The sequence below is a fragment of the Oryctolagus cuniculus genome, chromosome 1 (genome assembly GCF_964237555.1).
Source record: "Oryctolagus cuniculus chromosome 1, mOryCun1.1, whole genome shotgun sequence".
NCBI classification, from domain to species: domain Eukaryota; kingdom Metazoa; phylum Chordata; class Mammalia; order Lagomorpha; family Leporidae; genus Oryctolagus; species Oryctolagus cuniculus.
Genome location: NC_091432.1, coordinates 32,250,031 through 32,271,606, shown reverse-complemented (window position 1 = coordinate 32,271,606; position 21,576 = coordinate 32,250,031). Strand labels below are relative to the sequence as shown.

At 50.9% G+C, this 21,576-nt stretch overlaps 2 protein-coding genes across 5 annotated transcripts in view; both read right to left on the bottom strand.

Annotated features, from left to right (window-relative positions):
• The window catches only part of CD59 (CD59 molecule (CD59 blood group)), a 684,742-nt gene that overhangs the window by 643,553 nt on the left and 19,613 nt on the right, over positions 1–21,576 (bottom strand). For 2 of the 4 annotated variants that reach the window (XM_008268549.4, XM_070071920.1), the window contains exon 4: positions 14,425–16,106. The exons of 1 other annotated variant lie outside the window; for it this stretch is intronic. In XM_008268549.4, coding sequence (XP_008266771.3) covers positions 15,901–16,106 — 206 coding nt within the window. In that variant the 3' untranslated portion in view covers positions 14,425–15,900. 4 annotated transcript variants of the gene reach the window in all.
• On the bottom strand, positions 1,453–3,378 carry C1H11orf91 (chromosome 1 C11orf91 homolog). Its single transcript, XM_051825930.2, has 2 exons — positions 2,760–3,378; positions 1,453–1,701 (listed from the first exon to the last, which is right to left on the bottom strand). The coding sequence occupies exons 1-2, from the start codon at positions 3,280–3,282 to the stop codon at positions 1,559–1,561; spliced, it is 666 nt and encodes a 221-aa protein (XP_051681890.2). The 5' UTR covers positions 3,283–3,378; the 3' UTR covers positions 1,453–1,558.

Here is a 21,576-nt window from a genome sequence, read left to right as displayed (position 1 = left end):
ACAACGGGATCTGTGCCCACAGTAGGCCCAGCCATTGGGCAAGTAAGGAAGGGACCTCAGCTGTAAAACCGTAACAAAGTCAACCCCATTCTCACTTGGGATCGTGGAAAGCAGCCCAGCCCACCTCTGAACCATGTCCTACCAGAATTCACACTCAGTGAAATTCCCTGGCTCTGGGCGGGCGTTAAAACAGAGGTTAAGATACCTGGGTTGGACGCCCAGCTCCAGCTCCTGACTCCAGCTTCCTGCTAATGCACCCTGGGAGGCAGAGGAGCTGGGATCCAACTATTTGAGTTGGATAGTTGGACCTCAGCTCCCCGCTTTGACCTGGCTGTTGTGGGCATTACAGGGAGTGAACTGTTAGATGGGAGCTCTCTGTATGACTCTGTTGCCCAAATAATTTTTTTAATTAAAAAAAAATAAAAAGAGACCCAGACCTCACCCCTCCCACCCCCAACTCCCCATCTCTTGCAAGAGCTCTCTGAGGTTCCGGTGGCCTCCTGCCGGGGCGCTGTGCACACAGCCCTCTTGTTTCCACCCCCTCCCTGCACCAGTGTGAGAGACCCAGAAGAAGCTCCTGGCTCCTGGCTTCAGATTGGTGCAGCTCCAGCCGCTGCAGCCATCTCGGGAGTGAACCAGTGGATGGAAGACCTCTCTTTCTCTCTGTCTCTCTGTAACTCTTCCTTTCAAATAAATAAATTAAAAAAAAAAAGGTATTCATTGTCTCTTTCCTTGTCCCCAATCCCAAGTGCCTAAGAGAGAGATGCCAGGGTATATAAGAAGCACTTGATAAATATTGCTTGAGCATGTGTATATGAATTTCTAGGAAGAACCATGACTTTGATTAGATTATCCAAGAGTTTTTCTGCTCAAAAAAAATAAAATAAAATAAAAACAATGGCCAGCATTGTGGTGCGGTAGGTAAAGCCACTGCTTGAGATGCAGACATCGCGTATTGGAGCATGGGTTCAAGTCCCAGCTGTTCTGCTTCTGATCCAATTCCCTGCTGATGCACCTAGGAAAGCAGTGGAAGATGGCCCAAGTACCTGAGCCCCTGCCACCCATGTAAGAGACCTGGGATGGAGCTCCAGGCTCCTGGCTTTGAACTGCCTTGGCCCAGCCCTGGCCAGCGTGGCCATTTGGGGGAATGAATCAGTAGCTGGAAGATCTCTTTCTCTGTCTCTGTCACTCTGCCTTTTACATTAAAAAAAAAAAAAAAGTCTTAACAACAACAACACAGCAAACACTTCCAAGGACTCACACAAAACCTCAGGGTTCTAGAACTCAAAGATCCTTCCCGAGCAGACATGCAAACATATATTGCCCTGGGTTTCTCCCTACTCCCTTCTGACACATCAGCTGACCTGCCCTGCTCCCTGGAGACCCTGCATTCTGACCCCCAGGGAGGGCTCCCCAGCAGCGGCACGGAAGAGAAAGACCACGAGACAGACCTCGCAAGTGCGCACTGTATGTGGCGTCTGTGCTGGGCGTAGCCAGGACAGCAGTAAACACAGAACAGAAAATAACCATCTCTGGGACAACACGTGGGGCACAAGAGCTAAGCACTAACACCTAAGGAGGCGGCTGACACACTCTCGCTCTCCGAGGCAGCTCCTCTGGGCAGAGACGCTGACTTCTTTCCGGACGGCCTGGTCTTCAGTCCTTGTAGCTTTTCATCTTTTAGTGCCTTCAGGAACTTATCTGCGGGAGAGCAAAACAACGCCGCTGTAGCAGAAGTAAGGGCGTTCGCTAACACTCCCAAGGCAAACTCCTGGGCAGAAACTGGGCTCCCTCCCTGAGCCTAAAACTCATGGGTGACCCAAGAAGGGAGGAAAGCACCCCAACAGCCAAAATACATCGACCTGGCTAACTCAGTTGAGAGTTAGAAAACCGCCAGGTCCCTTGCCAGGTGTCTGAAGCATTGCAGGACCATTTCCACAGCCACAGGGACGCAAGGATTTGGGTTATTTCGTATTTCCCCTCCCTGGGTGACTGGGTGTGGCCAATTTGACCTGTTGTACACCATAGTTAGGATGGTCGCTCTAGAACCATCTGCCTTCCTCCAAGGTCAAGTGCAAGCCTTAGCCAGAACAGGCGATGGGAAAGTCTTCAGGACAGCCTATGGCTACTGAACGTTCTACCGTGCGACAGGTGCTTCTGGGACTAGTCTGCAATTCAGCCACTTGACCCTCCTACGGGGAGATACTGTCCCGACATCAGCACACCTGCCTGCCCTGGTCCAGATCCCTAAGATTTCAGATCCAAGGGCATGGGGTGACAGGGAGGTGGCTCTCCAGTGGAGAGTCCCCAAACCCCTCTTGTGGATCTTGCCCAACTCCCACCATCCCCTTACAGACAATCCAGCTGCTCATGCCCCCCACCCACCCGCCGCTCCACTTCAAGATCCAACATTCATGCCCAGGTCTCTAGAGCCTGGGACTATCTGTGGATGGGACTGTGGATAGCCTGGGACTATGTGTGGAACACATCTGTGGTAGATGTGTTCCAGGGGTGGAGGCCCGGAGTCCAGACTACACACCGACTTAAAGGACTCGAGATGGAGTCCGGGACTAACGGGTTCATGAAGTTCAGTTCTGAAGTCGGGAAAGGAGTCGGTTGACATCCAGGGTGAAATGTGTATTCTGGGGGAGATTTTGGCCCCGGGACTCCCGGGGGCTGGAGTGTGAGCCCAGGGCACACTCTGGGGCAGGGCATGGAACCAGGGAGGGAGCCGGGGGTGGCCCCAGCGGGTCACGCACAGCGCTGGGAGTCGAAGCCATCCCCCGTGATGGTGAGCAGCTCCAGCTCCTTAATGCCGATCTCCAGCTCGCACAACTCCTCGGTATGGGAGGCCGAGGCGAGCCGGGGGGTTGCGGGTCCGGGGGTCAAGGGCGAGGCAGCCTCCTCGGGCCCCGGCGGCGGCGAGTAGAAGAAGCGCAGAGGCTCGTAGGGGATGGAGGCCAGGCCGGAGGGCCAGGGTGGAGGGCAGGGGCGCTCGCTGTGGAGCCCCAGGCCCGGCGGCCCCAGGCCCGGCGGCGGCGGCGGCGGTGGTGGCAGCAGGGGTGCTGGGGCCAAGGGCGCCTGTGGCAGGGGCCGGCCCCCGGCCGCCGCTCCCGCCGGGACCCCGCCAGCCTTCAGCGGCACGAAGAGCTTCTTCCAGATGTTAAAGTCGCTGAGCGGGGACGAGGAGATGCCGCGGTCGTAGAGGGATGGGAAGTAGAGAGGCGGGGCCGGCCGCTGGCTCATCGTGGGGCTGTGGCTGCCGCGCCGCCCCTTCGGCATCTTTTGAATGGGAGGCTGCGTGGGAGGAACCCCGCGCCGCCGGACTCGCGCTCTGCCCCGAGTCGCCGAGGTTCTGAAGTTCCACGGGCCACGCCCCGGTGGAGCGCGGCCCCGCCCCTCGAGGCGGGGTTCTATATCCAGGAGGCCACGCCCCAGAACGTGCTCACGCCCATTGACGGTAGGCCACGCCCCAGCCGAGGGGGCGCTTGGGATTTCCGCGGCCGCGCCCTCGGACTTGGCCTAGCAGCTCCTAGGTTTTTGTGCGGTGTCGCGGACGACGCAAACGCCCGCCTGGCGGCCTGCGCCGCCGAGAGCCTGGCCCCGAACCCGCCCCCCACCATCACCCTGGCTCACAAGCCAAGGGACCCTTCATCCAGAGACAGGAAGCCGGGAGCTGGCCCCGGGCCGCTGGAGAAAATGCCCTTCAGTCTTCCACTTTAAATCAGAGAAAAAATAGTGCCTCAAACCAGCCTCCTGCCCCGTCCCTCTGCCCTCATTGACCACCCTGGCTGCCAAGAAGCCTGCGAATAGGAGCGTGTGCTTTTCCTGAGCTGCAGTGGGAGGCGGACAGAGGAGCAATGGCTGTTTCCGCCATTGCTTCCGCAGTTCCTTCTGCCGGAGACGCTGGTCTCGGCCTGTAGTAGGCCTGAGCGAGGGAGTGTGTTCCGTGAGATGCAGCTTAGTTCTCTTCCAAGCGCGCGGGCTTACCTTACAGGCGCTCACCGACAGGCAGGGAACGGACCACCAGAACGAAACCCTCTGGGCTCCCCTGGAATAGCTCCCATGCCCTCGCTCCATCCCGGGGACTCGCCCAGCGGCTGAGGAGTCCTCTGAGAGTGTTGGGAAGTGCATGTCCCTGAGCGCCTCAGCCAGACGGCCGCTGGCATACATGAACACGGGTGTCTTCAAAAAGTTAGTGGAAAATAAATGTTATGAAAAAACGTATCAAACTTTTGTACCAAAACAAACATCTTTTAATTCCATTTTCCATCAGCTTTTGAAGTACCTGTGTGTGTGGAGAGGAAGAAAGACACTGACTCAGATATCCAGGCTGGGCAGACTTGGGCAAGTTTTTTGAATGCTAAATTGGTTTCTGTAGAACAGAAATAAGAGAACCAGGCCGCCTCACTGGGTTGTTTTCAGAGATCAGACAGACGTCAGAACAGGGTGCGTGAAGCTCACAAACATTGTCCAGATGCAAGGGGCTGCTCTCCCCACTCAGGGGCTTGCCGGAAGCTAAGGAACATTTTTCTTCCCACACTTAGCTAGAAGCTCTTCGAGAGCAAAGGTCCAGACCAAGGATCCTTTTTTTTTTCTTTTCTTTTTTAAATATTTTATTTATTTGAAAGAGAGATAGAGAGAGAGAGGTCTTCCAGCCACTGGTTCACTCCCCAAATAGCTGTTGAGGCTGGGCCAGGCCGGAGCCAGGAGCCAGGAGCTACTTCCGGGTCTCCCACCTGGGTGCAGAGACCCAAGCACTTGGGCCACCTTCCTCTGCTTTTCACAGATGCATCGGCAGGGACCTGGGCCAGAAGTGCAGCAGCTGGGACTTGAACTGGTGCCCATGTGGGATGCCGGCACAGGCAGCAACTTTACCTGCTATGCCACGCCAGCTACCACGCCAGCCCCGGCCCAAGGATCTTATAATGCTGAACTGATCACAGGACTCAGTAAGTAGTTGGGAACTTTGGAAACAGTGTTAGTTTTGAGGGCACTGGAAGGATCCGAGTATGCCACCCAAATTATGTTGAAGGGAGCGGCCGAGAGCCGCCCTAAAGGTGGCCTTGATAAGATAGAAAAACAGGAACTTCGACCCAGTACTTTTCCACTGACTATACTTCCTCACCGCTCAACGACCCCCTCCCCTTGTAGTTGCCCAATGAACTCACGCCACCCTATGGTATGTAAATTTTGTGGTTTTGCCCCTTAAAAGCTGTGTGAGATAACTGCTCGGGGCTCCTCTCTTTCCAGTAGGGCCTTTAACTTTTTATGCCCCAAGTGGGTCCATCTATGGAGGTCTTTTATGAGGTCCTTGGCTTCCTTTCTTTTTTTTTTTTTTTTTTTTTTTTTTTTTGACAGGCAGAGTGGACAGTGAGAGAGAGAGACAGAGAGAAAGGTCTTCCTTTGCCGTTGGTTCACCCTCCAATGGCCGCCGCGGCTGGCGCGCTGCGGCCGGCGCACCGCGCTGATCCGATGGCAGGAGCCAGGAGCCAGGAGCCAGGTGCTTTTCCTGGTCTCCCATGGGGTGCAGGGCCCAAGCACCTGGGCCATCCTCCACTGCACTCCCTGGCCACAGCAGAGGGCTGGCCTGGAAGAGGGGCAACCGGGACAGAATGCGGTGTCCCAACCGGGCCTAGAACCCGGTGTGCCGGCGCCGCTAGGCGGAGGATTAGCCTAGTGAGCCGGCCGGCTTCCTTTCTTGGCAATACTGTTTTCCCCTGGATCTCCCAGACCTTACGCTGGTCATTGTACGCGCCTCCCAGTCTTTGGATGGCTGTCACATCTTGCTCCGAATATGACCACCCAGGGTTATTTGAGGTTTCAGATGACTGCGTTACTAGAGTGACGCTGTCCAGGGCCCTTGTTTTAGCTACCTCATCTGCCATTCTATTTTCCTTGGCCACTGTGTCATCTCCTTTCTGATGACCTGGGCAGTGGATGATGCTCACTTTCTTAGGAAGGTGGAGGGCTTGTGGGAGGTCTAGGATCTCCTGCTTATTTTTAATGTCCTTGCCCCTTGAGGTTAGCAACCCTCTCCTCCAATATATTTCCCCATGTATATGCGCAGTGGCAAAGGCATAACGGCTGTCGGTATAAATATTTACTCTCCGATTCTTAGCGGCACGAAGTGCTTGGGTGAGGGCCACAAGTTCAGCCTTCTGTGCTGAAGTCCCTGGGGGCAGAGCAGAGGCCCATATGACAGTTTCCCCGTCAACCACCGCCGCCCCTGCCTTTCTCTCACCTTGGTGCAAGAAGCTGCTCCCGTCCATATACCAGGTGACTGCGTCTGACAGGGGTAGATCGGTCAGGTCCTCTCGGGTCCCATGCACTTCGGCTAACACTTGGTGGCAGTCGTGGTCAACTTGTGATTCAGACCCCGGCTCAGGAAGCAGGGTGGCCGGGTTGAGCGAGGCAGCAGTCCCATACCGGACCCGTTCAGGGTTGAGCAGCATGGCCTGGTAGTGGGTGACCCTGGCGTTCGAGAGCCATCTATCTGGCGGTTGGCGGATGACGGCCTCGATGGCATGGGGCGCCACTATGGTGAGTGGTTGCCCCAGAGTCAATTTGTCGGAGTCTTTCACCAAGACGGCCACAGCCGCAATCATGCGGAGGCAAGGGGGCCACCCTGAGGTGACACTGTCCAGTTTCTTTGAAAAATACGCCACAGGTCTTTTCCAGGGCCCCAAATTCTGAGTCAAGACACCCTTTGCCACTCCCCCTTTCTCATCCACATAGAGGGTAAAGGGCTTAGCGGGGTCTGGGAGGCTTAATGCAGGGGCCTCCAAGAGGGCCAGTTTTATTCTGTCAAAAGCTAATTGTTGTTCCCTTCCCCAGATGAATGGGGAATTTGTCCTGGTTAGGGGGTACAGGGACGCTGCCATCTCCGCAAAACCTGGTATCCAGAGGTGGCAGAAACCAGCACTGCCCAAGAACTCCCTGAGGTGGCGAGCATTTTTAGGCAGTGGGATGAGCGCTACGGCCTTTTTACGTTCCTCAGTCAGCCACCTCCGACCCCCCTCCAATACGTAGCCCAGGTAGGTCACGCGTTGGGTGCAAAGTTGGGCCTTCTTCGCAGAAGCACTGTATCCTAGCTCTCCCAGCCTACGGAATAGGGCCTCCGTACCTTTGGTGCAACCCTGCTCAGTCTCTGCAGCTAACAATAGGTCATCCACGTACTGTAGGAGAGTCAACTCTGGGTGGCTTACCCGGAAATCCGCCAAGTCCTGGTGTAGGGCTTCATCAAACAGCGTAGGGGAGTTCTTGAACCCTTGGGGAAGCCTGGTCCACGTTAGTTGTCCCGAAAACCCAGTCTCCGGGTCTTTCCACTCAAAGGCAAAGAGAGGTTGACTCTGGGGACTCAGTCTTAGGCAAAAGAAGGCATCTTTCAAGTCAAGCACCGTATACCAAGTTCGGGTTGGGGGCAGGGTGCTCAGCAGGTTGTACGGGTTGGGGACCGTGGGGTGAATGTCCTCAGCCCTACGGTTTACTTCCCGTAGGTCTTGCACCGGCCTGTAATCATTGGAGCCAGGCTTTTTGACTGGTAACAAAGGGGTGTTCCAAGGTGACTGACAAGGTCTCAGTATGCCCAGTTTTATTAGTCTCTGTATGTGTGGTCGAATTCCGACCTTTGCCTCCGCAGCCATAGGGTATTGGTGGATAGATACGGGAGTGGCCGTGGGCTTCAGGTTTACTATCACCGGGGGCTGTCTGATAGCAAGCCCTACTCCTCCCGTCTCCGCCCAAGACTGAGGGAATTTAGTAAGCCATTCAGGTGCTACTTGGGGCTGAGCTGATAGGGGGCACTCGTGAAGGCGGTGTTCGTCTTCCAGCTGGAGGGTCAACACATGGAGGGGTTGGCCTGCGGGGCCAACTACTGTGGCTCCCTTGTCTTGGAAATGGATCTGGGCCCCAACCTTTGAGAGCAGATCCCTTTCCAGCAGGGGGTATGGGCAGTCCGGTACTAGTAGAAACGAATGCGTGACCCGCCCTGTTGCCAGGTCGACCTTACGCTCAGTAGTCCATTTGTACAGTTTTCCTCCAGTGGTCCCCTGGACCCATGATGTCTTGGAACTAAGGAGGCCTCCGGCCATTGTGAGGACTGAATGTTGGGCTCCCGTATCGACCAGGAAGGTGACTGGCCAGCCTCCCACTTTTAGAGTTACCTGGGGCTCAGGGGGAGGCGCCTGGCCCTGACCTACCTAGTCGTCGTCTTCCAGCGCCAGGACGGGTGTCGCTCTCCGCTGGCGCCTTGGCTGTCCTTTGTTCGGGCAATGCTTAGCCCAGTGTCCATTTTCCTTGCAGTATGCGCACTGGTCTCGGTCCAACCGTGGCCTCCGTTTGTCTCCCAGGTCCCTATCTTGTCTACCTTTAGTCTGCTCTGGTCCTGTGACTGCGGTGGCCAGGATTTTAACTAAGTCCTTGTTTCTTTTTCTATCTCTCTGATCTTCTCTACATTCCTGTTCTCTGCATAACCTCTCTTCTCTTTCCTCCTTTGTCTCTCTTTTATTGAAAATCTTTTCTGCCTCCTTAACTAGGTCCTGCAGTGTATACCCCTGCAACCCCTCCAGCCTCTGTAACCTTGTGCGGATGTCCGGGGCCGATTGTCCAATGAAGGACATGATTACGTCGGCCTGCCGGTCAGGGGCCTGTGGGTCAAAGGGAGTATACATTCTGTATCCTTCCATTAGCCTTTCTAAAAATAATACACAAGTAAGCAAACTTACCTCCGTCAGGCCGATGGAGTGTGGGAGTCTGGGGTCCCCCAAATCCCGGACGAGCCCCCAAATGAAGGACCCCAAAAGCGGTGCCCTTTTGTGAAGACCCCAGAAACACAGACTCCAGACCAGGCGATGCAAAAAGCAAGAGGCAGTTTTATTTCATTTGCACAAATGGGCCCTCTGCTGGCTGCCACAAGCCGCGAGAAAGAGAGGAGCCCCGAGCAGTTATCTCACACAGCTTTTAAGGGGCAAAACCACAAAATTAACATACCATAGGGTGGCGTGAGTTCATTGGGCAACTACAAGGGGAGGGGGTCGTTGAGCGGTGAGGAAGTATAGTCAGTGGAAAAGTACTGGGTCGAAGTTCCTGTTTTTCTATCTTATCAAGGCCACCTTTAGGGCGGCTCTCAGCGGCTCTTGGCCGCTCCCTTCAACGTCACTATGCATAGGTTTTGTTGAGCTGAAGGCATCCGAGAACAGCAGATGCAGGAGTGATGCTCTGTCCTCCCCCTCTCCCCCTAAAGGCAGAGCAGAGATTTCCTTTTGTGAAAGCGTCCTGTCTCCCCGGTCTCACGCAAGGGAAAGGAGATGACCCTTACCCCTGAAGACGGTAATAACTTGAGCCTGCATGACAAATGTCATTAAACAACCCTAACTTCCATTCATTTCCCCCTGCATTTCCTTCCTACACTTTACTGCCTTTAGGAGGCCAACCCCCTTTTGTTGACTCCTCACTTGCCCACAGTTTTCACCCTTTGCTAAAATGGTAGTATAAGCGCCCAGGCCTAACCTCTTGAGTTTTGACTCCTTTGCAGTGAGGTTCCTGTGTGCATGTGCAACAAACCTTTTGTCCTGTTTCTTTGTCCTTATCAGTTTAATTCACAGCCACTGAGTCTAAGAAGATTGAGGACAAATGTTCTTTCCACCCCTCCAGAACCATGAGAGTGATGAGAATGATGGTTCTGGGCTCAGATGTAGGTCCAAGCCCTGGCTCCACTACGTACTGGATTGTGTAGTTGAATCGTTCATCTATTGAATGAGAATGGCAATGGCACCAGATCACTTGGATTGGCAAAGCTAAGTGAGCCTGTCTAAACACTAGGTCATGCTACGTGCTCTGTAAGTGTTAGCTGTTGCTGTTACAAGTTGCAGATCCTTAGAAGGTAAAGAGATTTTGCATTGTGTTTTTTAAGTGTGCAATAGGATCACGTCTCTACTTGTGTATATCTAAGAAGGAAAGACTTATAGATTTTTCCCTTATAACAAGATAATTTGAACAGATTTTATACTTGTGAGCTTAATGGTAAATGCAGTTACAGTTGGTGAATTAAATAGGTTGATAACAAAATCGTTCTTTCTAATAACTACACAAGAAAACCCAAGTGCCTCAGTAAATCAACACTGAGCTAGCCTGTCTGGAGGCGAAGCCGACGTGGGCTAATAACCAACGTGGTAGTTAAGGACAACCATCCGGGTTGTTTCTGCAGACAGATGTCCTGGAAGCTCAGTTTGCTGACAGAGAGACTGGGCAGGCTTGAACCAGCTGCAACAGAAACTCTTCCCGCCTCGGGCTCCGCAGGGCAATGTCACACTCCTCCCACTCCTATTTCCCGTAAAGCACTGTGCTGCTGGCTTCAGCCCCCTGCCCCTGCCCCTGCGCCCTGCTCTCGTTTGGATCCAACTGAGAGACACACGAGTCCTTCTTTGTAGACTTCCCGGCAGGGGCCTGGCTCTCACGAGAAGTTGTCTGTGCCACAATGTAAGGCCAGGCTAGTCTAGGCGACCCAGAACAGTGTGTCCTTCATCACTCCCTGAATTCACCATTGTGTTGGCCTGGATTTGGAGCCCAGGCATTCCTGCCTCCCTTCACAATGCCCATACTTCAAGAAAGTGCCCTGATTCTTGCTGGGTTTTTTAATTGGGGGGTGGAGGTGGGGTTTTTTGCAGAGTAAGCAAAAAAGCAATTTTTTTCTTTTAATAAAATGAAGACTGAGAAGGACTTGAGTGGGATGAGGAGGCCTGGAAGACCAGAGAGCTGGCTTTAAACCGCACCAGTCGCGTCAGCTGGCTGGGCTACCTTGGACGAAATCATCATAGCTGGTACTGCTGACCTCTCACTATTACGCAATCTCCGGTTACCCTAACGGTGCCACTTGACAGGTTTGTGGGAATTTTCTGTCCACCAGCAAAAGAAGTTGACACGATTTATCAGAGGACTAGGAGATGGCTCAGGAACGAGGTTGAGAAGGCGCAGAGACCAGGCTGACTTCCGAGAGCCAGGGAGAGGCCGGAATCCACACACTCTCCTGCGCAGCCTGGGGTGGGAGATGTTACTTGTGGCCCTCGTCAAAGCCTATTTGCAACTCTTCTACCTATAGCTGCCTCACCCACAAGGCTAAAAGAAGTCAGTGCCAGCTTTGCCCATCCTCCTGTCACCTAGGGGTGGGTGGCCAACAGACTCTTCCAGCCAGAGAATAGGACGGAGAAGATAGCGGGGAGTCTTCTGGGAAAGATCGTACTTTTCTGGTGAGGGGGACAGACACAATGGAAGCTTTTCCTTCATTTTCCCTTCCAGCCCTGCACTGAACGCAGCACTGGAACTTCTGCAGTCACATGATCACGAGGGAAGGATCACACACAACACAAACATTCCAGTCCGGACGCTGTTAAGTAGCTGAACCACTGCCCAAGCTGCCTGTTTCCAGATTGCTTGTGCTAAGAGATTTGCTACACTGATTTGGGTTGTCTGTTACTTGCAGCTGAGTGCCTTCTTGACAGACTCATAGCCCCAACCCAGTTTTTTTATTAGAGTCCTTGAGTAACTCGACAAGACAAATTCCAAGACAGAATATGCCCATCAGTTCTCCAGATAAGGACAGGCAACCTTGATTAACAGTCTCCTCCAAGGGGCCAGCATTGTGACACAGAGGATTAAGCCACCACCTGTGATGCTACCATCCCACACAGGTGTCAGTTCAAGTCCCTGCTGTTCCACTTCTGATCCAGCTCTCTGCTAATGCGCCCTGGGAAGCAGCGAGAGATAGCCTAAGTACTTAGGCCTCTCCACCCATGTGGGAGACCCGGATGAAGCTCCTGGCTTCAGTGCGGCCCACCCCTCATCCTTGCAGCTACTGGGGGAGTGAACCTGTGGATGCAAGGTCTGTCTCTCTTTCTGCCTCTCCTTTTCCCTTTGTAAATCTGCCTTTCAAATAAATATATCTTAAAAAGTCTCCTCCAAGGTGAAATTTAAAGGGTTGTTCTGGTTGTCACCAGAAAGGAAGGAAGAGGGACAGATGCCAAGTGGCTAAAATTAGACACCTGTTACAGTCGGTGCCGTCTGTAAAACTGATGGTGACACAGGCTCTGCATTACTGTCTTCTCTTACCTAACAGGGAGGGGAGGCGTTCAGTTAGCACTCATCAGTGAACTTCTTACCTGGAGCTGTCTTGGTCAGGGGCTTTGGGCTGCAAGAAACAGAAACTTTCTCAAGCTAGTTTAAGCAACAAACAAGTACAGAGGAAACCACAACATGGACAGACCTCAATGAATCCAAGAGCAGAGCACCTGGGCCCTACCGCCCCAGTCAGTGAAATGGGTGCATAATTTTTAAAGATTTATTATATTTGAAAGGCATAGTGATGGGAGAGAGAAAGGGAGAAAGAGAGAAAGAGATCTTCCATCTGCTGGTTCACTCCCCAAATGGCTGCAATGGTTGGGGCTGGGCCAGGACAAAGCCGGGAGCCTGGAACTCCATCTGGGTCTCCTGTGGGTGGCAGGGGCTCAGGTACTTAAGCCATCTGCTGTTTTACCACACACATTAGCAGGGGGCTGGATTGAGAGCCAAGGAGCTGAGACTCAAACTGGCACTCATATGGGATGTCAGCATAGCAGGAGGCAGCTTAACCCACTACACCACCATGCTGGCCCCGACCATTCATATTTAAAATTGAGAGAATTAAGTGAATTGTACACAGATAGTGCTTACAAAGCACACAGTAAACTCTCAGGTTGTAACCAGGTCCCATCAAGTCTATACTAAGAAGACTTTATGAGTTATAACTCAAAATTTCAGTTCTGGCCAAAGCATTGTATCACACAACATATGAAAGCCAATTCCACTCTAGTAATAGCACCACCATCTTACCAGCATGGACATTTTCGGTTGCTTCCTTACCTCCTGGTAAACCTACAATTAGACTGGACGGAGGTAAGTGCAGCCAGCATGAGTGTAATGAGTGTATAGGGTCCACACACTGGGGTTGCTCCTTTGTATGTAGCCAAGAATAGCAAGGATGGAAAAGCTGACAGCAGGAAGGAAGCTCTCCACTCCACAGTAAAGAACACTGAGTTTCCCAGCTTGGCATATTTGTTCTCCAGATGCAGGCCCTCCTCTCTCTCAGAGGTTCTGGACCTGCACAGCTACTGGGGAGAGAGACCCTCCTTACCTACAACAGACCACCAGAGGCACCCACCCAGAAATGAAGGCATTGTGGTCACGCATTTCACCTCCAGATAATATGAGTAGAAGCTTTAATTTGAATGTGATTATCCACTGTAGAATTTTAAGCTGAATAATCATATAATATGGCAATTTGAAAAGCAGATCCCTGGTTGGTTGACTTAGGCAGTGTGGTTTATTATAGGTCTCGGATCCCTTAACAACCGTAGAGTACTTAGAAAAGCAGTCAGCTCTCAAGTTGTGTCTGTGTTATGCTCCAGAGTTGGCATCTCTTATCACACCCCACATTTTACCTGCCACATCCTTTATAAATGCATGATCTCAAATCTAACAATTTTTGAGGTGGGTTCAAGTCCATGAGGCTGACTACAAGATCATAAGAAGAATATACCCATACCTTCAAGTCCAGTACTTCCAAGAGTAACCTGGACAATGAATCAGCATCTTTCAGGGCATAGGATGAGTTCCACTTACCTCCCCACTGGGCATGCCTTCAGAACTCTCCCCCCAAAGCAGATCTGCTGGAGCTACCACCATGCAGGACTGAGCACCCGGTGGCTCCTGGAAAGCCAGGTAAACCCTACTGGCTCTCCACTCCTCTGGCCTGTGGGTCCAGGCACTCAACTCTGATTGGTTGTCACTCTGTCACTGAGTGACATTTCTGCAGAGACCTCCTAACTTTAGGCCACTCATGGGACCTTTGCTGATTCTGACTGCTCATCAGCCTTCTCCCCGTTTCCCCACTTAGCAGCACCCACAGTCTGCTTCAGAGAACGACCCTTTCCCTAAAGCGCTCTGGCCAAGTAGCCACATGACCCAAGACAGCAGACAGACTCATTCCCAATTCTTGGCTTTTTGGAGTCTGGTTTTGTGCCTCCCCCCCCCAATCCAAAAAATTCATTTTATGCTGCAGGGAGTCAAAATCCCTTCTAGTTCCTTAAACTCACATGGAATGAGCTGCTTTGCTCAGCCAGTGGCTGTGGGCATGGGAATACTTCCACAGGGAGAGGAAAGAGTCACACCTAGTATCTTCTGTTGGAACAGAGAATTACGGAGAATGTAAGGAAAAAGAGCACACAGCACCAGGGCGATGCAGGCTGCGATGGGGACTCTGTTCGTCCATGTTTGGTTCATGACATCAGTACATGGAAACAGACCCGCCCAAGACCCCCTTGCAGCCACTATGTGGAGTGCGCTGGAGATGCCCTTATCCTTCGCAGTCAATAACCACACACAGCCATTTGATTCACTTTATTTTCAGAAAGGTGTCATTTATTTGCATTCAGGCGTCTTCAAAGAATACATTTTAAAAAGCTAATCAAGAAATTCTTCTTTTATCTGCAAAGATGAAGCTGTGTTGTTAGATGCAGCCAAGGTCCTAGGAGTACAAAGACCATTCCGATTTCCTGGAGCCGGTTAATGACTTTGATTTACAGCACCCAGAGGCAGGCACCTACACCTTCCTGACAGCTTCAGCGTACGCTAAAGCGTGCTGACAGTCCGTGCTGAGTCAGCCAGCAGTCACCGGGCTGAAGGGAGGCCGGTAAAACACGTGCCCGCGGATTTGTTGCTATTAATAGGAAGTCTCAAATTGCAGCCCCAAAGGCTGTCCCACTGCACTCCCCACCCCCAACACACACACATGGAAAGGTCTTCCTACCAGGGACATTTAAAACACAAGTATGCACACAGTAGACCGCTCACTCCTTAACAGTGTGCGTGCAAAGCCAAGATATCCCACTGTTCCAATTTAAAAAGGGGGGGGGGGGGAGGACAGATTCCACACACCATTCATTACATGCTCTATGTTTTTCTAGTGAAAGACAGCGAAGTCCATTCAAAATTTAGAGACAAAGGAAAACTCAAATTTCAGTCACTGGCACGTCTCTAAAGCCAACCTTGGGTTTCCACACCCTGCCATCTGGACAGCCTACCCCCCCTCCTGCCAGATGTCCCCTGGTTGAGAACGGTCATTCCAATCAGCCTGCATTAAGAGCCTCATTGCAGGGGCTGGCGCTGTGGCGTAGTGGGTTAAGCCTCTGCCTCCAGCACTGGCATCCAAATGGGCCCGGTTTGTGTCCCAGCTCCTCCTCCTCTGATACAGCTCTCTGCTATGGCCTGGGAAAGCACTAGAAGGTGGCAACCACATAGGAAACCTGGAAGAAGTTCCTAGCTCCTGGCTTCAGATCGGCTCAGCTCCAGCCATTGTGGCCATTTTGGAAATGAACCAGCAGATGGAGGGCCTCTCTCCCTCTCTCCCTCCCCTCTCTCTCTGTAACTCTGCCTCTCAAATAAATAACACAATCTTTATTTTTTAAAAAATAATGAAAAGAAACAGGAAAGAATCCTCCTGGCCTGCCCCATGAAAAGCCCTGGTCATGCACCTAACCTCATCCAGGGCACCAGAGGGAAGCGCCCGAGGGCTGCAGAGAACCTGCTCAAGCTGTTGCCACAGGCCAGGCTCCCACAGCGCGAAGCAGAAGCACGCAACCCAGCCCAGGCAGCACCCGCTTCACTCTTCCGCTGCCTCCCCCACGCGGGCCTGCACCAGGAACGCTCCCCGGCCCTCTCGGGCTCCCTCTCTTTTCTCTAAGGTGCTGGAGTTCATTTTATTCTTTCCCAGCGGGAACCAGGCAGGGAAGTGAAAGCTTCTGGAATACAGCAGCAAGGACAGGGGGCTCTAGAGCGGGGGCATTCAGAGGAGGCCCTCCTGGTGTCAGGTCAGAGACAGAGGTTCCTGGCGGCTGCCAGAAGCGGGGCCACCAGCAGCACCGTCCTCCCGGTTAAGGCCGTCCCGTCGTCCTCCGGGCCATTACACAGGTCCTTGCGGCAGCAGTTGTACTTTAACGAGTTCTCTTCTAATCTGTTGGAAATGAACTCAAAATTGCAATCTTCATACCGCCAACACTGACGGTACACTCGCGGCCCTGGAGGAGACAGACACACAGACACACACAGACACACACACACACACACACACACACACACACACGGTGAGAACGAAGGTGGGTAAAGTTCCGAACCCGCCTCTGGCCGCCCGGTGCTACCGCTCAGAACCCAGCAGAGGGAAGCAGGGACATGCAGGCATGCTATTCATCCCAGCTGCGTTGTAAAGAGGAACATAAGTAAGTGCTGACACACCACTAAATGGAACTTTTCCCTAAAGCCACAGTCAGCAGAGCCAGTCCTGTGTGTGTGTGTGTGTGTGTGTAAGGGGAAGCAACAGACATCTATACTGTCGTTGAAGAGGGAAATCTGGTAATAGCTACCAAAATTTAAACATACACTCCCTCTGTTGCCACAATTCCACCTTTAGAATTTACCCTGTGACAGTACTTGTAGAAGAAATTAAGATATATACTCAAAAATGGTCACTGTAGTACCATGTGTACAGCAAGAAACTGAAAAACCATCTGTTGATTAAAGTGTTTGAAGGAAGTAGGATAGAATTCCATACACTGGAATTCCATGTAAATAAGGAATGACAGAGGCCTGTGAGTATGGGCACAGAACAACCTTGAGTTTAAAGAAAAAATGCAAAACGCACAGATGAATTGGACTTTATCAAAATTTAAACTTTCGTATTTCAAAGGACATTAATGGGAAAAGTAAAAAGATAAACAATAGATAAGCTTTTTTTCTGCAAGTCATATGATAAAAATTTAGTATCTAAAACATTCTTACAACTCCACAACAGAAAGAAAATAATCCTTATTTAAAAATAGTCAAAGGGCCTGAACAGATACTTTCCCAAGATTTGCAAATGGCCCACAAGCACAAGAAGACACTCGGTGCCACCACTCATTAGGAAAATGCAAATCAAAATTGCAACGGGACATCACTTCACACCACCAGGATGGCTGAGGTCGAGAAAATGGAAAATAATAAGTGCTGGCAAGAAAGAGAAACTGGAACCTCCAAACACTGCTGGCAGGAACAGAGAATGATTGCAGATCACTGTAGATCATGTTTGGCAGCTCCTCCAAAAGTTAAAACAGGGCCGCCATAGGACTGAGCAATTCTGCTCCTAGGTACATACATACACCCGAGAGTTGGAAACAACGTTCACACAGAAGCTTGTGCACCAATGTTCACAGCAGCAGCATCCAAAATAGCTAATGAGTGGCAGCAGTATAAATGTCTACTAGCTGGTAAAGGATAGGCCACACGTGGTGTTCTGTGGGACGATGATTGGCCATAACAAGGAATGAGGGACTGAGACATGCTACAACATGCGTGGGCGTTGCAAACACTTCACTCAGTGAAAGCAGCGTCCCCAAGGACATCATGGTCTGAGTCCACTGCCATGAAGCATCCAGAACAGGCCCAGCTGTGCAGATGCAAAGCAGACCAGGGGCTGCCGGGAGTGCAGTACTGCTAACAGGTCAGGGTCCCGGAGTTAGACAGTGGTGACACTTGCACAAGCTTGTGATACACTAAGAGCCACCGAATTGTACATGTTACAATGTCAATTTCTGCTATGTGAACTGTACCTCAAAAAAAAAAAAAAAAAAGAAAGAAAGAAAGAAAAACTGCTAACTGCAGAAGAGCGTGTAGAATGTGATTCAGCTGTGTAAATGAAGCGTCCACGTCCACGTCCACGTCCACGTCCACGCATGGGGGCGGGGGGGGGATGCATCAGCTCTTCTCTCGCACGAGTCCTAAGCAATTTAACAGTGTTACCCTCAGGGAAGAATGCTCTTCATGTGTTTGTCTCCATATGGATTAAGTTTGCTTTTTAATTGTCATATGGATGACTTTTATTTTAAACTTCATTTGAAAATCATTATTCAGTATATAGAAAAAGTTTCCACAAGACATGCCAATATGGTTTGATCTTTTTTTTGAAAAAATATAATTGAGGACACAGGAAAATAATAACCAGAAGTTTATATGTGAAGTACTTATAGTGGTTTTTAGTATTCAAAAAGAGCATTTTGGGGCCAGTGTTATAGTATAGTGGATTAAGACATCACTTGTAACACTGGCATCCCATATGGGTACCGGTTTGTGTCCTGACTTCTCCACTCCTAATCCAGCTCCCTGCTAATCTGTCTGGGAAAACCAAGAAATATGGTCTAAGTGCTTGGGCCCCTGCACCTTTGTAGGAGGTCTGGCAGAAGCTCCTGGCTCCTAGGTTTGGCCTGGCCCAGCCCTGGCCATTTCGGCCATTTGGGGAGTGAGCCAGTAGATGGAAGATCTCTTTCTCTCTTGTTGTCTTTTCCTCTCTCTTTGTAACTCTGCCTTTCACATAAAACAATAATTTTTTTTTTTTTAAAAAAAGAGCATGTTAAAACATTAGTTGAGCGAGAGGTGTTATGGTAGATTTCCTTCTCCAAAACTAAGTGTCTATGTAGCAGACTGTGTGCTCAATACTGGGGATACACAGGTACAGAAGGCATGTTCCTCACCCTGGAAGATTTTCCTATCTTACAGACTACAAAGAAAAACAGCAGGGATGCCTATTCTCTGTTTAATTTATCTCATTCTATTCATGGCTTGGAACAAAATGTGCCTCGGTTTATTACTCCAGGTATAACTGTCCTCTCCTGTCCCAGAGTCTACTTGCTCAAGTCAGAATTCTTTAAGCAGATGTTCCTGATGTTGAACTAGAAGCTGCTATTATGAAAAAGTACTGGAACCCAAAAACCTTTAAATCTCTCAGAATTTTAATTAGGGGAGCCTAATATCTTGGGGAGAAGAGATTACAGGTTATTAATATTGTCATTTTCTGTGTGTCCCCACAGCATGCCTAGCACTGTACTTGAATTATCATGCTTGAATAATAACCTTAGGAGGGTAGTCTTCTCACCAAAGCCAGCATCAGGATCACCCACACAGAAGTTCATTCTTAGAGGCTCTCTGGCCCGTCCTCCCACTCCTAGCCTTGGCTTCAGTCCACTGAAAGCAACAGTCTCCAATTGTGCTGAGCACCCTGAAGGGTGGCCCTCATTGTTACTGCAGCAAGGGCCACTCAGCACTGACATCGGAGGCTTGTCCAAGACGCCGTGGTTCACACAGCCAGGGCACAGGAAGTGATGATCGCACCTGCTTCTCTTCTCGACTGCACAGCGCTCTCATATCCATTCTCCTTCCTAACTGCTCCAATGACCCTAGAGAAACATGTTCCCAATCTGCAGCTGGGAGGAAAACTGGGGCCAGAGAAGGGCCATGATTCCCTCTTGTAGGGCCCCACCTTTGACTCAGTGAGCTCTGCCTCCCCCGACCTCACGTCAGCCAGGGCCAGTGGTGCTATGGATGCTCTGCTAAGCACCTTATAGTAGGACCAGAACACAGAACACTTACAGAGTTATCCCTCAGTATCCACAGGGTATTGGGTGTAGGACCCATAGGGATACTGAAGTCCAAGGATGTTCAAGTTGCTTATACAAAATGGCACAGTATTCAGGCTGGTGTTGTGGCATAGTGGGCTAAGCCTCTGCCTCCAGTGCCGGCATCCCATATGGGTGCCAGTTTGTGTCTTGGCTGCTCCTCTTCCGATCCAGCTCTCTGCTTATAGCTTGGGAAAGCAGTGGAAGATGGCCCAAGTGCCTGGGCCCCTGCACCCGTGTAGGAGATCTGGAAGAAACTCCTGGCTCCTGGTTTCGGGTCAGCCCAGCTCTGGCCATTGTGGCCATTTGGGAAGTAACCAGTGGATGGAAGATCTCTTTCTCTCTCTGTAATTGTACCTCTCAAATAAAAATAAAATCTTTGGTGCTCAGTCCTCTGTCTCTCTGCTGAGCTGCCCACCTGACCTACCCAGGTGTATTCTCTCCATTCAACCGTGTAACCTCGCTCTCCCCCAGTCCGAGTGACTCTGTTCCTTCCGTTCTGATGAATGCCCTATCCCCAATAAAGCCTTATCACTCCTCTGTCTCACACTTGAATTCTTTCTTGCATAAAGACAAGAACCCCACGGCTTCCACGGCCTTTCCTTCAGTGACGTTTCTGGTGACCATGAAGGGACCCACACAGGAAGGATCCACAGAGAAACCCACGAGGGAATTCATGAGGGGTCAGGAAGGGATTGAAAGAAAACTCCATGCAGAAGGGAAGTTACTGCTGTTCTGCAGGACTCTCCACTGTGATGTACGGTTTGACCCCCAGACCTTATAAAAGGGATGACTGAACTTTTATGTAATAATGCCTGGCCACAGTATAGAGGACCAGGTAGCATAGCCAGAAAATGAGAGATTAAACTATGAAATGATTTTGCAGCTAGACTGATTTTTCTGTGTACACAGTAAATGGACAGAACTCCCCTTTTAAATCGAACTTAAGGGGAGATAGGAAGTTGTACTGATGACCTCAACATATATAAACAGGTCACCACAGTTGATCTTACCTAAAAGTCATAGTTCTCTTCATGGGCACGATTTTAATATACAGGGAAATACTAAGTGTCAGAATTTGTCCGTGACTATAATTTTCTAACTCACCCTGATAAGATTAAGGAAATCTTCAAAAATCAGGGTTGGGTTGAGCACCCCCTTGACTGACATCATAGAGGCTGCCTCCCTGGTCTACTTTATTAGAGACCAGGAGAACGAGGAGCAAGCTAGTGGCAGGAGCAATGTAAGGTTAGGCACCAGGCCAATCAATGGCTGCTTTACACGGTGATCTACCCTCAAGGAGACCCAACAAGGCCAGTCTACCCCAAATGGCACCTGTTTCCAATATGAGGAGCCAAGGCATTGGGCATGCAGCTGTCGTGACAAAAACCGGCTTCTGTCAGCTCTGCCAAGAGCAAGGCCACTGGACACGGAACTGCCCTGGGTGTCGAAGGACTCCTGGTTCAGAACCGCAGACCCTGTGGCCCTGGGGCTAAAAAGCCTTTGGCTCTGCCCAGCCTCTGCCCAGCTTCCAGCTCTAGCCACTGCTATTGAGGGGATGGCCTAGGGTCAGTGAAACGTAAGTTGCCTATTTCTATCAGCCCCCTATTCAGCTCTCCTCCTAGTCCAGCCATGTAATGCGAGTCAACAGGGTGCCCTCCTTAAGGAGGTGCACATCTCTTCTGCAATTCTCTTCCAGCACCCATGGATAGGTCTGGGTCACACACACCCAGCCAGGCCTTAAAGCCTATCCAAATGTTATTAAGCTTAAAAAGCCCTTCCTGCCAGTTCCTAAAAAACAGGGCTCTGAGTAACAGCTAACTTAGACAATCCTACACCTATTTAGACGGGTCCTCACCAAGGACTTAAAGGGCCTATCTCTTGAAGGGGGTGCAAAATAATCCAAAATGTAGATGGTTAAATGTAAATGATTTATTAGTCTGTTTCCTTTCCCAAACTGAGACTTTGGTCTTGTATATTAGCTTAACTTCCCAGAAAAACTAGCTACTAGGTATCCAGAGGGGGAAAAAAAAAAAGCATAGCCAGCCCACTAGAGAGTTAATTA